Source organism: Antechinus flavipes, chromosome 1 (genome assembly GCF_016432865.1).
Source record: "Antechinus flavipes isolate AdamAnt ecotype Samford, QLD, Australia chromosome 1, AdamAnt_v2, whole genome shotgun sequence".
Taxonomy (NCBI): Eukaryota; Metazoa; Chordata; class Mammalia; order Dasyuromorphia; family Dasyuridae; genus Antechinus; species Antechinus flavipes.
In genome coordinates this window covers 80,236,218-80,252,670 of record NC_067398.1, presented here as the reverse complement: position 1 = coordinate 80,252,670, position 16,453 = coordinate 80,236,218, and the positions used below count along the sequence as shown (strand labels likewise).

The following is a 16,453-nucleotide window of genomic DNA, read 5'->3' as shown; positions in this document are numbered from 1 at the left end:
GGGGGGCTTCCTCTCCTTGGAAGAACAAGGGAGAGAGAGAAAGGGAGGAACACAAAGGCTGAGGGCCCGGGGAGCCCGGGGAGCCCGGGGGAGGCTGGACAGCGCCCGTGGGAGAGGCCTTCTGGTGAGCCTTCCCTCCCCTGCCTGCCTCCCTCCCTTTGCCTCCTTCCCCTTAGAGGTCAACAGCTGCCTGATCAAGAATGGTGGTTGCCACGCCAGGGCCGAGTGCACCCCGACGGGGCACAGTCAGGTCAGTGACCTGGTGGGCCTTGGGGTCTCCCTCAGGGAGGCAGCGGGAGCGCCCACAGGCCCCATTTTCCCTCTGCAGTGTAGGCTTGGGCCCCCGAACCCCCTTTCCTTAGATCAGAATCTCTCGGGGGGAGGGGAGGGGTTTCCCTCTCGAAGTAGGGCTTCCTGGGGGGAGGGGCTTCCCTCAGATGGGACCCTGACAGCTCACACTGTGGGGGGGATGGGGTTCAGGTGGCCTGTAACTGCGGACCTGGTTATACTGGGGATGGAATCCAGAGCTGTGACCCCATCAACCCCTGCACACAGGTGGGTCCAGTCCTGCAGCCTACAGCCTTCCGTCTGTAGCAGGGGAGGCTGACAGGAGCGGGGATCTGGGGGCGCCCCTTCCCCGGGACTCGGGGCAGAGGGGGTTGGGTGAGTCCTGCTGGCCCAGCTGCTCCAGGTCGGAGGAAAGGCGGCCTTGGAGGGCGTCCCCCCTGACCCGCCCCTTCCCGGGCCGCTGGGCTCTGTTCTCCTCCAGGACAACGGAGGCTGCAGCCGCTTTGCTTCATGTAACAACACAGGGCCCGGGGAGCGGACCTGCACGTGCGGCGTCACGACCGTGGGCGACGGCTTCACCTGCCGGACCAGGATAAGCCTGGTGAGGCTCTGGAAGGCTCGAGGGCCCGGAGCCCCGCCCCTCTCTGGGGCTCCCCTGCGGGGGTCCCCGGCCGGCGCCGCTGGCCCCTCCTGCCCATTGTCCCGGGGAGACAGAGGGAGATGGGGGCTTGCATCTCGGCCTCAGGCCTGCCCCCGGCCACATCCTGCCAGCCGGGGCCCCTCTTTCTGAGCTGTCAGCCCCGGCCTCAGGACAGACTTAGGGCTGTGGGCAGGGCAGGGACTAAGCCGTGGGGTTGGGGGTGAGGGAGCCCCTCACACACGCCCTCCCGCTCCCCAGGAGCTGCTCCGGGACAAGGACGCCGCCTTCTTCAGCCACTACTTCATGGTGAGGATCCTCTCTTGTACGGGGTCCTGGCAAGGCCCCACGACCCTTCCCACAAACCCGGCCCCCCTTTCTCTCCCCTCCCCGTGGCCCCCTCTCCTCTGGAGGCTTTCTGAGGCAGGGCCCACCTCTCCCTTGGACCAGGGACTCCCAAGGAAGGGGTCTCAGAGCTCAGGCCACGGTGCTGACCGGCTGACCTTTAAGAAGACCCTGGGGCTGAGAGGGCGGGCCTTGGGCTTCTGGTCCTCCCCACACGGTGACCGTGCTCCCCGTGTCCCCTCCCGGCTCTGGCTCCCAAGCTGGGCCGGGCCGCGGAGGTCTCAGAACTCACGTCCCGCCCTCCTCCCTCCTCCCTCCCAGGAATACCAGGAATTGAAGGGAGATGGACCCTTCACGGTCTTCGTCCCTAGGGAAGATCTGATGAAGAACTTTAGCCGGGTAACTCCCCCCCCCCCTCGCTGGGCAGGGAGGGTGAGGCTTTAAGCCTCCCTCAGCCCCCCGATGGGGACCGGGTGGGGACGGGAAGGGGGTGGGCGGTAAGCGGGAGTCCGGGGGAGGGAACGGCGGGGCCAGCCCTCTTTCTGCGCCCCCAGAGAGAGCTCTCCAAGTTCAGCGACCACCGGCAGCTCCTGTTCCGGTACCACACGGTGGGCTGTAGACGCCTGCTGGCCCAGGACCTGCTGGAGGCCGGCTATGTGACCACCCTGTCTGGCCACAAGCTGCACTTCAGCCAGCGTGAGGTGAGGGGCCGGGGGGGCCTTGGGGTGACAGCAGGGGGGCCTTTGAAGGCTGCCCGGGCCAGAGTCCGGAAATCGAGGTTCCTGGGCGGGCTGAGCAGCCTTCCCTTAAAGGCATCCGTTCCCCCCTCAGCACAACGAAGAGTTGGTCTAGAATCGGGGCTAACTGGGGGCCCATGAAATTGTCTTTTTAAAAGTAGGGCTTCCTTTGTCACGTTAAAGCATGATTCTGGAAGGGTCCGTGGGCTCCCGCAGACTGCCAAAGGGGGCGACGGTCAAGGTCTCCCACAGCCTCGACACCTCTGGTCTCTTACAGACCCCCCTTGCCTTTGCCCCCTTCTTGGCCGGCAGCCGGGGTTTCTGGCGAGCCCAGAGCCCCCGGCCCATCTCTCCTGTTCCTCACAGGGAAGCCTCTACATCAATGAGTATGCCCAGGTGGTGACGGAAGACCAGCTGGGGGTGAACGGCGTCCTCCATTTCATCGACAAACTGCTGCTGCCCCCGGAGCTGGTGCACTGGGCCAACGACTCCTCGCCGCCTCCCAAGGTACGGCGCGGGCGGAGGGGCCGGGCGGGGCGGGCAGGGTCAGCCTGGGCAGGGGGGCGGGACCTCAGCTCCCACAGCAACGTCCGGCCGCCTGCCCGGGGTCCGGCAGGTCTGCCCAAGCGGGAGGGGCGGCTGGCTCACTCGCGTTCACGAAGCTTTGCTTTGTTTTGTTCTTCTTTCACGGCTTCGGGGGCTCCCCCATTTCCAGCAAAACATCACAGAAGCAGCTCAGAGCTGGGGCTACACCATCTTTAGCAAACTTCTGACGGTGAGCTCGCGGATGTGGGTCTGTCCGCCTGTCTGAACCAGGCCTTGGGCATCAGTCTGCATGTCTGGGAATGGGAGCGGGGGGGGGGGGCCCTCTGTGCCTCAGTCACTCAGGCGTTGGTTAAGCATCTGCTCCGGACGCCTGGGATGTGTAGGAAGGCACACGGTGGTCCCTGGGCCCTGGACATTCTGGCAGGACTCTGTGTGTGAGTGTGTGTGTGTGCGTGTGTGTGTGTGTGAATGAGTGAGTGTGTGTGAGTATAAGTGTGAGTGAGTGTGAATGAGTGTGTGAGTGTAAGTGTGTGTGTATGTGTGAGTGTGTAAGAGAGTGTGAGTGTGTGTGAATGTGAGAGTGTGTGTGAATATAAGTGTGTGAGTGAGTGTGAGAGTGTGTGTGAGATTGAGTGTGTGTGTGTTGAGTGTGAGAGAGTGAGTGTGAAAGTGTATGAGTGAGTGTGTGTAAGTTTGAGTGTGTATGTGTGTGAGTGATAGTGAATGTGTGAGAGTGAGTGTGTGTGAGTGAGCAGTCTGATCCAGGCGGGCTTCTGGTGGGCGAGGGGTCAGCACCTGAGCCCAGAGAGTGGCCAGTTCTCCTCCCTGGGCCCCAGAGATGCCGTGCTGCCCGCCTTCTGCCCAGCCCTGGCCATCGCACTGCGGAGGAAGGGAGGGCCTGAGCCTCCTTGGGCACCTCCCCTTGCCCAGAACTTCCTCCTCCTGTCCGTCCTGGGCAGCCCGGGGTAGGGGGTGTCGGGGCCCGGGGCCTTCTCCTCCCCGTGGTGACCAGGGTTAGGGCCTTTTTCAGACGGCCAGGCTGCTCCCCATGTTCCATGACAAGGCTCACCAGCCCTTCACCGTCCTGTGGCCCTCGGATGAAGCCTTGAGAGCGCTCCCCCCCGAGCGTCAGGCCTGGCTCTTCCACGAGGACCATCGGGATAAGTTGGCAGCCATCTTGAAAGGCCATGTGATCCGCAACGTCAAGGTGAGATGGGCAAGGCCGGATGCCCCCTTTCTTCTTTGAGCCTGGCAAGTCTTGCTCTTGGAGACCCCCAGGATGTGTCTGTGCCCCGGAATGGGGTCTCTGTGCCAGGATGCCTCGGGCCGGCTGCCCCCAGCTGGCCACCTCCCATCCCTCGTGACTTTGGCAGCCTTTTCCCTTTTCTCCCTCAGGCCCTGGCTTCTGACATACCCAACCTGGGCGAGCTCCGAACGATGCACGGCTCCCCCATCTCATTCTCCTGCAGCAAGACCCTGCCCGTAAGTCAGGAAGCTAGAGTGGGACGGGGACAGAGCCTGGCCAGGACGCCCCGGAGCCCTGGGGCTCCCGCAGAGCTCCTTAGGCCTGGCTGCCACCTTAGCAACCATGGGGCTAGGAGGGGGAAAGAAAGGGCAAAAAGAACCAAAAAGGAAGGAGGACAGGAGACCTGTCCTCCGGGAGCTTACTATCTGGAGAAGGTGGCTCTCCACCCAGGAATTGGAGAACTGGAGGAGGCAGAAAGCCCAGTGGACTGTGCCTGGGGAAGGGGCCAAGGAAGGGGGAGGGAGGGGTCCCTGCGGGCTGGAGCAGGACAGAGAAGGCTTCCTGCTGGGGGTGGAATGAGCCTGTCACCTTGCAGCAGATTTCTCTAATGTAATTTCCTTATAATGGTCTTTGGAATAGCATGAAAGCAGTGTCACCATGCACAAAGCCTGCCCCTCAAACTCCTAGGAACATTTAAGGAGCTGTGGGCAGGATGAGGAGGGCAGGAAGCACCGGGTGGGAGAAGTGGCCGTATTTCCTCCCCATCCTTCCCCCTCCAGGGCGACCTCTTGGTTGGCGAGGGTGAAGCTCGAATCGTGCAGCGATACATGGAGTTCGTGGGGGGCATTGCCTATGGCATCGACCAGCTCCTGGAGCCCGTGGGGCTGGGCTCCCGCTGTGACCACTATGTCAAGGAGCAGTTGTCGGTCAGAAGAGCCGGCAGCTGGTGGGGGTGGGGGCGGAAGGTGGGGATGGATTATTTATGCTGACTGGAAGAGGCCTTCGGGAGGGATCCCAGCTTTAGAGCTGTCTGTGAGGTCTGTAGTTGTGGCCCCAAAAGGACTTTCCTAAAGCACACAGGTAATAATCAGGAGGGCTGGGATCCCCCCCGAAGTGTGTGTGCGAGACGGTGAGGTGGGATGGGTTTGTGGCAGGAAGGGGCCTTCTCTGAGATGCTGAGATCAGAGAAGCAGCAAAGGAGGCTCCTCTCAGGGTCAGAAGTGGGGATGGGTGGGAGGACCAGGCCCTTGAGGATGGAGCTGGGGATTAGAGGAGGATTTTCTGAAACTAGTTACCTCTGACCAGGCCCTTTATGGGGCTTGTCGGTACGCTGTAAATTTTGTTTTCCTTGTAAAAAGCCTCTTGTGAAACCCTTTCCCCTGAGCCCTGAAAGGAGACAGGGTGGGGGACAGTGAAGGAGGTCTGGGCAGGCTGGGGCTGGGTCACACAGATTAGAGAAGCAAAAGGGAATGAAGGGGGGAGCAAGGGGAAGGATGCCAAAGGGGCCCATCAGGCAGTGAGCTGAGCTCTTTGGGTTATGGGGATTTTGGCTATGTCCCTCACAACTTCCTTCTTAGGAGAGAACGTAGTGGAAAGAGCCCTGAATTTGTATTCTGCAGACTTGCATCCAGATCCTCATTCTGCTTCTTATCTGCATGACCAAACATTTCTGAGACTCAGTTTCCCTCTTTGTTAATTGAGCATGTTGGGCTAGATGATCCCTACGGTCCCTCTAAATTATAATAATCCCACAAATACACGAGGGTACCTGAGAGGTTGGGGGCAGATTGCTGTGTCGGATGGAGATGGGAAACAGGAAGCCAGGACAGGGTCACTGAGATGTGTCCATCTCTCTTCTTCAGACGTTCCGACAGTACTGTGGCTCGTGTGTCATGCTGCCCCTTTGTCCTGTAGGATACAAAGACGAGGTGAAGAAGGGACATGGGGGGAGTGGGCGGTCGGTATCTACCATGTGTGGAATGGACTGGGCATCCCGAGGGCAGAGCCCACCCTTCTGGTGTGACCGTCTCCTGGCCCGTTTCTAGGGGGAGGTCGAGCACTGCTTGAGGAGGCCTTTCTTTCTGCGATACACCTATTACGACTCGTTTTCATTCTCCCGAAAGTCTCCGAAACTCGGCTGTCGTCGCCGTTGCTTTGCAGTCACCTGGAAGCCAGCTTGTTGCCGGGGGCACTATGGCATCGATTGCCAAGGTTGGACGCCTGCAGCACACCTTTCATGAGAGTCCTCTGTCCCGACATCTTCCGCTCCTCTGCCTCACACCCACAGTGGGCTCTCCCTCAACCTTCCCAAACCCTAAATCAGGGTCGAGAGAGAGGGAAGGAGGGAAGTAAGGAGGGAGTAGGAAGGGAGAGAGAGAGAGAGAGAGAGAGAGAGAGAGAGAGAGAGAGAGAGAGAGAGAGAGAGAGAGAGAGAGAGGAGAAAGGGAAGCTAGATGAAGAGACAGACACAGAGACAGAGACAGAGGGACAAGAGAATCAGAGGGAGACATACACAGACAGAGATAGGGGAGAGAGGGAGGGAAATAAGGAGGGAAGGAGAGAGAGAAGGGAGGGAGACAGACAGATGAGAGAGTGAGAGACAGAGCTGAGAGAGAGAAGGGAAGGAGGGAAGTAAGGGAGTAGGAAGGGAGAGAGGTAAGATAGATGAGATAGACGCCGAAAAAGAGACAGAGATAGGCAGAGACAGAATCAGAGACATTTACATAGAGACACAGAGAGAGAGGGAGGGAAGGAGAGAGAGGAAGGGAGGGAGAGCAGAAAGGGAGAGACGGACAGACAGACACATAGAGAGTGAGTGAGCGTGTGTTTGTGTGTGTTTGAGGGAGAGGAAGAACTCTCCATGTATTAAATGCCCAGGAAATGAGAAAGTCACTTAGAAATGGAGAAGAGAAAGCATCTCAGAGAGGGGAAACACTGGGGGGCAGGGGTATGGGGAGGCTTCCTGGATAAAGGTCCCAGTGAGCAGAGTCTGGGAGAAAGGAATGCCCTTGGCTCCCCACACTTTTCTCAATCACTGCCTCTTGCAGCCTCTGCTGCTCCACCATGTTCCTTCAGGCTGGGTTCCTTGGCACTATCCAAAGCCAAGAATAAAGACTGGATGATTCAAGATTAGGGTGACTATGACTAAAGTCAGTGTCCTGTCCGGATCAGGCTTTTTCCTCCCACTTTCTGTCCCACGGGTCCCGAAGTCTCCCCACATCCACTAAATTTCTGTTCTACTCCATTTTTCAGAATAATGTTCCCACTAAGTTAGTTGTGAAAATGAGTCCTAGATTTGCAGTTAAGAGATCTAGATTAAAATCCTAGTTCTGCTCACTAGCTACATAGGACTCCTCTCTCCAAACTCCATTCTGATATCTGTGCATCATTTATAGCTAGCACCTACTACATGCTAGCGACTGTATCAGGAGCTTTGCAAATGTCATCTCATTTTATTCTCACAACTTTGGGAGGTAGTGCTATTATTACCTGTTTAACAGATGGGGAACCTGAGGCAAACAGGTAAAGGTCACACAGCAAATAAATGTCAGGGACCCTTTCCTATGACCTCTAGGCTGATTCCACTTTCTGGTTCTAAATTGGAAACGAAGTTCCTAGCTGCTGCTGCTTTTCTTTTTTTTTCTGAGGCAGTTGGGGTTAAGTGACTTGCCCGGGGTCACACAGCCAGGAAGTGTTGTGTCTTGAGGTCAGATTTGAACTCGGGTCCTCCTGACTTCAGGGTTGTGCTCTATCCATTGAGCTACCCAGCTGCCCCCAGGTCCTGACTTTTTTGGGGGGACATTCAGCCTTGAGGGCGATGCCCTATTTCCCTGAGGAGAGTGGCGTTGGTACGAATGGAGCAAAAGGAAATTGGGGGACAGCCGGGCTTAGTGGGAAGTTTCCTGGGTTTGGATTTCATTTCTCTTTGGCTCAGTTTGCTAATCTGTAAAATGCAGCTCCAAGTCTGTCCTTTGAGAGAGGCTGGGTTGGCAGGCTCTAACTTTGATGAAGAGGTCAGGGAGGAGGGAGAAGGAATCAGGTCGACTTGAAATCAGGGTGTGGGAAGGAAAGTGGCAGCTTTACAGGAGAGGGGGGGGAGCTCAGCTTGGGCTGGATGGGGGGGAGGAGGCAGGAGGCTGGACCCAGGAGAACTTGGCTTAGTGACAAGAGCTGTGGGGCAGAAAGCACAACTGGTGGGACCCCCGCTTGGCAGACAGGTATCTCCAGGGAGGTGAATAAGGGGCTCAGGCTGGAACAGCTAATGCGAGGCGGACTGTCGGCATCTGTACCCAGGCCGCTTTCCACCTAGCTCCAACTCGTTCAAATTCATTTTCCCTTGAATCACAATACCACCTTATCGGTAACTCAGGAGCTCCAGCTTTCTGCGCAGTCCTGGGAGGGATTGCGGGGCCTCCGGGATTCTAGGACTGACATCTCTTTGTTTGCAGTGTGCCCAGGGGGAGCAGAAAACCCATGTAATGGCAATGGAGTGTGCGATGATGGACTGATAGGGACTGGAGCCTGTAGGTGCAACCAGGGTTTCAACGGGACAGCCTGTGAGCTCTGTGCTGCAGGGGCTTTTGGCCCTCACTGTCAAGGTGAGCCCCTCCCCAGTTCATATCCTCTCACTCAGTTCCTCTGAAAAACCTGTTGTTCGCAAGAACAAGTCCCAAATCTGAATTAACTTTAGAAAGAAATTTATCAAGTCATTTGCTAAAGAAGAGTGAGCTGGAAAGGTGCGATTTCCTTCTGGGTCCTCAAAAATTCACTTATGTAGGATTTAGACAAGGCTACCTCCACGTGAACTGCTTGAAAGCAAAGTAGGTTGAGACAGCGATCAGTATAAACATTCATTAAAATGTGGGCAAAGCCAGAACACAAAGGGGACCCAAAACAAGGCCTGGGTGAGCGAACTCAAAGCATAAAGGTTTTGAATAGGTCCAGGGTGTTGGAGAACCCAAAATTCTTTGTGGCCCTCTCCAGCATGCCTTGAAAGTTACCGACGTCAGGGCAACATTCTGTGTTCAAATTATCTCTCGTTACCCAGATTTAAACAGGATGACAGATGGGTTTCTGAATACTAACTTCTCTCCTTAGTCCAGCTCCTTCTGTGACTCTCCCTCTGTTCCCCCAGCGTGTCAGTGCACAGACCATGGCCAGTGTGACGATGGTATCTCGGGCTCTGGCTTTTGTTTCTGCAGTGAGGGTTGGACGGGACAGCACTGTGAGACAAAGCTGGGTGAGTGTCCCCACGCATGGGTACCTGTGCTTACAAGCTTTTGTTCCTCATGGAGGGATGGTGACCGAGTCCTGGGCCTTGAGTCAAGACGACCCGAGCCCAAATCCAGCCTCAGACTCTAGCTGAGTGACCCCAGTTTGTTTCAGTTGCTCCCACTGTAAAATGGTTATAGTAATAGCACTTATCCCGCAGGGCTGTCCTGAAGCTCGAGAGCTTGTAACTTCTCCCAGCGGCCAGCAGATGCTGATCTCCTTCCTCCCTCTTAGGGTATTCACAGGCACATGGATACACATTCTTACACATCTCCGAGAATACCTACATATACCCACACGTTCTTAATTGTACACGTGAGCATGTTTTCAGACCCTTAGCACATTTACACATAAGGGATTTTGCCCAAAGCTTGGAAATCTATTTTCTGTCTTTCCTCTGGAATGATATGGTGCCCTTCAATGCCCTCCCCCCAGACTTCCTAGTGAATGAGGGGGAGTGAGGAATACATTAGGAGGAGGAGAGCTCAGGCCCTTGGTGGCCCCTTCAGGCTACAGTGGGGGTCCTAGGTATATGTGGAGGCTTTGCCCTAGGCAGTGGCCATAGTTCCTTGGCACTGATTCCCCAGATCCTGCATTCATTCTTTGAACTGGCATTTATTAAGTGCTTAGTTCAGACAAGACTTTGCATCTGTTTTACAGAGATAAATAGGATATAGATACTCTCTTAGGGAATGTGAACTTTAATAGGGAAAGGAAATAGACACAAGTAGGCAGCTGTGGCAGAAGGGAGAGTGGGAGACATACAGAAGCAAATCTGAAGTTCCCAATTAAACACCCAAATAGAAATCCTGAAAATTTAAATAGGGGTTAATAAAATGGAACTAGTATAGGAGCTGCTTTTATGAAAATAAAATAGATAAGCTATTGATATATTTGATTTAGAAGAAAACCAAATTACCAGAATCACAAATGCAGAGGGTGAATGTACCACCAATGAAAATGAAATTAAATTTAAAGAGCTATTTTGCCTAATTATGTGTCAATGAAACTGACAATCTAAATGAAATGGATGAATAGTTACAAAAAGATATCTAAATTAACAGAAGAGGAAATAGAATATTAACCTTATCTTAGAAAAAGAAATTGAACAAGCCATAAATGAACTCCTTAAGAAAAAAAATTCCCCAAACCAAATGGATTTTCAAGAAAATTCTACCAAATATTTAAAGAACTAACTCCAATGATTTGAATAAAATAGGTAAAAAAGGAATCACTACTAAATTATTTCTATGACACAAATAGGAGTTTTTATCTAAACCAGGGAGAGCAAAAACAGAAAGAAAAATTTAGACCAATTTTCTAATATTAATGCAAAAAAAAAAAATCCTCAAGACCAGATGAATTTTAAAGAACTAATTCCAATGATAAATGATTTGAATAAAATACATAAAAAAGGAATTGGACTAAATTCTTTCTATGATACAAATAGGATGTTGATATCTAACCCAGGGAGCAAAATCAGAGAGAAAATTTTAGAGCAATTTCTCAATATTAATGCAAAAACTTAAATAAAATACTAGCAAGGAGAATACAGTAACATTTCATAAAGATTGCATACATGACCAGATCACTAACAACAAAAATCACATGATTATCTCAATAGATGCAGAAAACACTTTCGGTAAAATATAGTGCTCATTCCACTTAAAAACACTAAAAGCACAGGAATAACGATAAGTGGTATCTATGTAAAATCAAGAGCAGGAATTAGCTGGAATGGAGATAAATGAGAAGTGCAAGGGACTGCACCAGGCAAGGTCTGTCCAGTTTGGTTTCCTTGGGGCTGAATTTCACCTTCCTCTGGCCTGACTTTGACCCATTTTCTCACCCCAACGACCTTCAAGGTTTCAGGTCTGAGGCTCCTTCGGCCACTGTTAACCTTACCTCATTGTCCTGGTTCCAGGTCCCCTCTCCTCTGTCCTTTCTAGCTCTTCTTCCCGCTGCTGATGCCTTTATTTTATTTTATTATTTTATTATTTAAAAATGTGATTTATTCACAAAAGAAAAGGCCGAATTTGTCCTTGTGAGAACTAGGTTCTCCCCAGAGAGGAGTCAGTCTAGCAAGCATTCTATTCTCAAAGCTTCTGCATTAGACTCTTCCTTCTAGGAGGGGACAGAGCTGGAGGCTTGGGGGCAGAGGCCATGATGAAGATACAAGGATGTGACTGAAGTGTGTGTGTGTGTGTGTGTGTGTGTGTGTGTGTGTGTGTGTAGAGGGGAGGGGAAGCAGGGAGGGAAAACTGGAACCCAAGTCATTAATGCTACTTTTAATGGGGAGGGCAGATGTGCAGCCCGTGTGCTCCCCACCCTGCGATCCTCATGCTGTATGCCGCGAGGACAATGTCTGCGAATGCAACCTGGATTATGAGGGGGATGGCCACAAATGTACACGTAGGTGGGACCCCTCCCCCCTTGTGTCCAGGGATGGGGGAGGGGTCCTGTGAGTCCAACCTGGTTTGCATCAGGCCCTGTCATGGGGAGGTCCCGAGCCCGGAGGCCCAGAGGAAGAACAGACCCTGGTCCTTCCCACAGGGAGTTCACAGTTTGGGTAAGACAGAGGCAGGGTCAGTCTAGGCCCTGTCTGTGGGGAGCATGTTTGTTTACTGGGGGGTGGTCCCCCTGCCTTTTCCAGCGATTGACCACTGCCGGAATGGACATGGCGGCTGCAGCCAGCATGCCAACTGCAGCCAGCAGGGCGTCCTTGTGATCTGTACTTGCCACCCTGACTATGAAGGTGATGGAGTGTTCTGTCGGGCCCGGGACCGCTGTGCAGATGGCCAGAACGGAGGCTGTAGTGAGCATGCTGAATGCATTAGCACCGGCCCTGTGAGTGGCTCTCAGTTCTGATTCTGGGCCTGGCTCTGGCTACTCCTTGGGCCCCAGCCCCAGCCTTGCCCCGCTCCTGCAGTCCTGCTCCTGGGTCCTGCCTCCTTCCCAGCCCGTTTTTCCCCTGGGCAGTTGAGAGGAAGGGCAGAGAAGACTTGGTGGGTTCCGATGCTTATTAGTGGCTTCTGCCCAGCCTTCCTACAAAGTTCTCGTCCCTGTTTCGTTCCCTGCCTTAGCCAGGCTGGCGCAGGCTTCTGCCTCTCGCTGCTCTCTCTGGGCTTTGGGGAGCAGAGGGGCCATAAGAAGAGCCTCGGGGGTCTGGGGACTGACGGGATATTGAGGCCATTGGTGCCCCCCAGAACGCGCGCCGCTGTGAGTGCCGAGCTGGCTATGTGGGGAGTGGAGTCCAGTGCCTGGTGGAGGCTGTGCCCCCTGAGGATCGATGCCTGGAGAGCCCTGGGCCCTGCCACCCAGAGGCCATCTGCACTGACCTGCACTTCCAAGGTCCCAGCCTCCTCTCCCGCCCCTCCCCGAAATCTTCCTCGCGCCCCCTTCCTGTCCCCGTGGCCTGACCTGTGGCCTTCCGTCCATAGAGAAGCGGGCCGGGGTGTTCCACCTGCAGTCCCGGGAGGGCAAGTACAGGCTGAGCTTCAGGGAGGCCCAGGAGCAGTGCGCGGCGCAGGGCGCCGTCTTAGCTTCCTTCGAGCAGCTTTCAGCGGCTCAGCAGGTGAAGGGGGGGGGGGGGGCCTGGTGGGGAGTCTCGGGGGCGGTGGGGGGGGGCCTGGTGGGGAGTCTCGGGGGCGGTGGGGGGGGGCCTGGCGGGGAGTCTCGGGGGCGGCGGGGCCTGGTGGGGAGTCTCGGGGGCGGTGGGGGGGGGCCTGGTGGGGAGTCTCAGGGACGGCGGGGGGCCTGGCGGGGAGTCTCGGGAGCAGCGGGGGCGGCGGGGGGCCTGGCGGGAAGTCTTGGGGGTCAAGGGCGGCGGGGGGCCTGGCGGGGAGTCTCGGGGGTCGGGAGCGGCGGGGGGCCTGGCGGGGAGTCTTGGGGGTCAAGGGCGGCGGGGCCTGGCGGGGAGTCTCGGGGGTCGGGAGCGGCGGGGGGCCTGGCGGGGAGTCTTGGGGGTCAAGGGCGGCGGGGCCTGGCGGGGAGTCTCGGGGGTCGGGGTGAGCAGGGCTGCGGTGTGAAGGCTGGGGAGGCCGGTTTTAGCCCGCAGCCTCGCTTTCCTTTCTCCCTCGCACATTCACAGCTCGGCTTCCACCTGTGCTTGACGGCTGGCTCTCCAACGGCACGGCCGCTTACCCCAGCGTCTACCCCGGCGCCGGCTGCAGCCGCGTGGGCGTCGTCACGCAGGGAGCCCCGGGCAGCCCCGGCGCGCGCTGGGACGCCTACTGCTACCGCGTGCAGGGTGAGGGGCGGCGGGCCCCCGGGGCGGAGCGTGGGGGCGGGGTTTCTTTTTCAGGGTTTAACTCTCGCACCCCCTGCAGACGTGAGGTGCCAGTGCCGGGCCGGCTTCGTGGGGGACGGGAGCGCGGTCTGTAACGGGAAGCTGCTGGACGTGCTGGCCGCCAATGCCAACTTCTCCACCTTCTATGGGGTTTGTGGGATGGGGAGCCGTCGCGCCGGATGGGGGGGGCTGCTTCCCTCCCCGGGGGTCTCTAGGTCGAGGCGGGCTCCCTCAGCAAGGCCGGGAGGCAGAGGGGTGGGCGCTGCCCTAACCTCCTCCCTCCCCCCAGTTGCTGCTGGATTACGCCAACACCACGCAGCCGGGCCTGGAGTTCCTCGGCTTCCTCTCTGACGAGCTGACCTCCAAGACTCTCTTCGTCCCCCTCAACTCTGGTTTTGGGGACAACGTGGTGAGTCGGGGCTGCCTTCCTTCGCCCAGCCCGGAGGGGGGCGCCCTCCACGGGGAGCAGGGGAGGAGGGTCAGCGTCCTAGGTGCGCCGACATTTCCGAGCCAGAAGGGGGCCGCACTGGTCCTAGAGCACGGGACTGGGCCAGGGAGGCAGCCACAGAGCAGGCCCCGGGGAGAAGGGTGATGAGGCTTCTACCACAGACGCTGAGCTGGAAGGACCTGGAGCTGCACGCGTCCAACGTCACCTTTCTGAGCCTGAACCTCAGTCAGAGCGCCGTCCTTCCTGCCCACTCGGGCCACCAGCTTTTCATCAGCAACGACTCTGCTGGCAACAGTACCGGGTTCAAGGTAAGTGCTGGAGGGAACCCACGGGTCTCCTCGGCCCCGCCCCCACCCGCCCCCGCAGTCCTGGGCTTTACTTACTTGTCTGCGATAGGTGCCAGTGAGCAGCATCCGAGGAGGAAAGTGTGCCCTGAGAAGCCCAACGGGACCAGCCAAGCCCTTTCCCCCAGAGCTGAAATTCTTCCTTGCACCCCCAGAATAGTGGGGCTTGTGGCCCCAGGCTAAGAACCTCTGTTTCAGTGCCTCTTTAGACTGAAATTGCACTATATTTTGTTTATTTATTTTGCTGAGGCAGTTGGGGTTAAGTGACCTGCCCAGGGTCACACAGCTAGGAGTGTTAAGTATCTGAGACCAGATTTGAACTCAGGTCCTCCTGACTTCAGGACTGGGGCTCTATCCACTGCGCAGCCAAGCTGCCCCTGAAATTGTATTTTAGATTTTATTCTCACCTAAAAAATAAGATTATCCTTAAGTCTGGGTTCCTGATCTAGGGTTTGTGTGCCACTACCACCCTCTTGGGGATAAGAGAAGCTGATGAGATATGATAAATAACTGTTGAAATAAATCTGCTTATTTTCTTATACGATTAACCCAGTGTACTCTAGAATCTATTTCCTTTCAGTAGGGGCTAGGGAAAGGTTTGCTATAAAGCCAAGAGGTACAGGGACCAAAAAAAGTTAGACACCCCCACTCTAAGCCGTCTGAAAGCTGGCCACAATGGGCATAAATGAGTCCTCTCCGCCTTGCTGGTGTCTGGTCTGGCTTCCCTGCAGGACCTTCCCATATTGCTTCAGGAACTTCTTCCCAGAGGCAGCACACTGACCCACCTCCCATCCATGCCCATTTATTTGGCTTTTTTTAAACCCACTTCCAGGGATTGGGCAGCATCAAACCCTTTGTTTGGCTCTGCCCCTTTCCCCCAAACTCCCCTGCCCAGCTGCAGTCCCCGGGCCATGGCAGAACAAAGCCAATCTGCAGGCTTACAGCAGCCGATCCACAGTGGACGCAGGCCAGCCTCCCACCCCCCATCATGGAAGCGCTGGCTCAGGCCCAACGTTTAGGCCTGGGACACTTGGGAAATGCTTTTTTCTCGAGGACTGGCTTTGCTACTTTCATTTACTAGTCACTGGTGACTGAGGGGAGTGGCTCCAAGTCCAGAGCCGGCCCTGGCCATCACTTGGGCCAGTAAGTGATGCTGTAAGTTCTCCTTTTCCCATTCAGGGGGGCTTTGATGTGGTGAGAGTCAGTGCTATTGTGGAGTGGGATATCATCGCCTTCAATGGCATCATCCATGCCATCCAGAGCCCCCTCACCGTGCCCCCCGAGCTGGTGAGTGGCCCTTTGGGAGAGCAGAGGTCTGAGGTGGGGCTGCCAAACAATCTGGAGAATGGGTTTAGCGGGTGCTTAGGAAGGAACCTGAGAAGGGAGCTCAAGAGCAGTCAGGCTAGTGAAGGAGCCTTGAGTCCATAACATGGGGACCGACTGATGGAACCTGGGTTAGCCTGGACAAGACTTGGGGGGTGGATGGGAGTTTTAATCTCCCAGCGTTTTAAGGGCTTTCAGATGGAGGAGAGATTAGACATAGTGTTATTTGTTCCAGATGGAAGCATCAGAAGAAACGGTTAGAGGAAAAATTAAGCTTAATTTAAGGGAAAATTCCCCAGTAGTTAGTGGGTTTTTGAGATGTTAGGTGGCCACTGGTTGCACCAGCTGTCAGCCGGGGTCCCTTCCATGTCTGGGATTCCTCTCGGTGAGTCTAGCAGCCTGGGGTGGGGGAAGTACAGGGGGACCCTGGGCTGACCGGGCGGCTCAGACTGCGGCGCTGCCCTGAGTATTTGCACCCAAGCGGCTCTTCTGTTTGCAGGAGGCTCCCGTGGCCAGGAGCACCACTTCTGTAGCAGTCGGCTTGTCCACTGCCTTGGGAACGGGGCTGGTTTTGGGACTGGTGGCCCTGTATTTCCACTACAAAGTCAAGGGCCAAGGATTCCAGTTCCATTATTTCAAGGTAGATGGGAAAGGAGTGGGTTGGGGGAGGAAAGCCCCCCACCCCTGGTCCCCCTTCAAGCCTTCTCACTCTTCCTTCCTCACCCTGCCCTGCTCTTAGCTTATCCTTTTTCTCAAGGGGGTTCCCACACCCTTCATCTCACCCCTTCTTCCCATCCCACTCTGGTCTGCCACCTGCCTGTACTTGTAGGCCGAAGATGATGACGATGACTTCTCGCCCTGGCAAGAAGGACCCAGCCCGCCCCTGATCTCTGTGCCCAACCCCACTTTTGATGGCTGTGACAGCTTCTACGAGCCCTTTGATGTGAGTAGCAGTAGCGGCTGGCCCCTTTATCAGGCGC

General features: G+C 55.9%; 1 protein-coding gene across 1 annotated transcript in view; it reads left to right on the top strand.

The window, feature by feature from the left end:
- Positions 1-16,453, top strand: part of STAB1 (stabilin 1) — a 58,410-nt gene that overhangs the window by 40,952 nt on the left and 1,005 nt on the right. Inside the window, 27 exon segments of the mRNA XM_051985036.1 lie at positions 177-250; positions 481-555; positions 770-889; positions 1,187-1,234; positions 1,592-1,669; positions 1,825-1,971; positions 2,374-2,514; positions 2,723-2,782; positions 3,584-3,760; positions 3,949-4,035; positions 4,579-4,725; positions 5,662-5,727; positions 5,845-6,010; positions 8,248-8,397; positions 8,934-9,038; positions 11,375-11,482; positions 11,724-11,917; positions 12,277-12,421; positions 12,511-12,644; positions 13,161-13,179; positions 13,182-13,319; positions 13,399-13,508; positions 13,648-13,767; positions 13,968-14,114; positions 15,330-15,437; positions 15,973-16,113; positions 16,303-16,416. Coding sequence (XP_051840996.1) covers positions 177-250; positions 481-555; positions 770-889; positions 1,187-1,234; positions 1,592-1,669; positions 1,825-1,971; positions 2,374-2,514; positions 2,723-2,782; positions 3,584-3,760; positions 3,949-4,035; positions 4,579-4,725; positions 5,662-5,727; positions 5,845-6,010; positions 8,248-8,397; positions 8,934-9,038; positions 11,375-11,482; positions 11,724-11,917; positions 12,277-12,421; positions 12,511-12,644; positions 13,161-13,179; positions 13,182-13,319; positions 13,399-13,508; positions 13,648-13,767; positions 13,968-14,114; positions 15,330-15,437; positions 15,973-16,113; positions 16,303-16,416 — 3,119 coding nt within the window.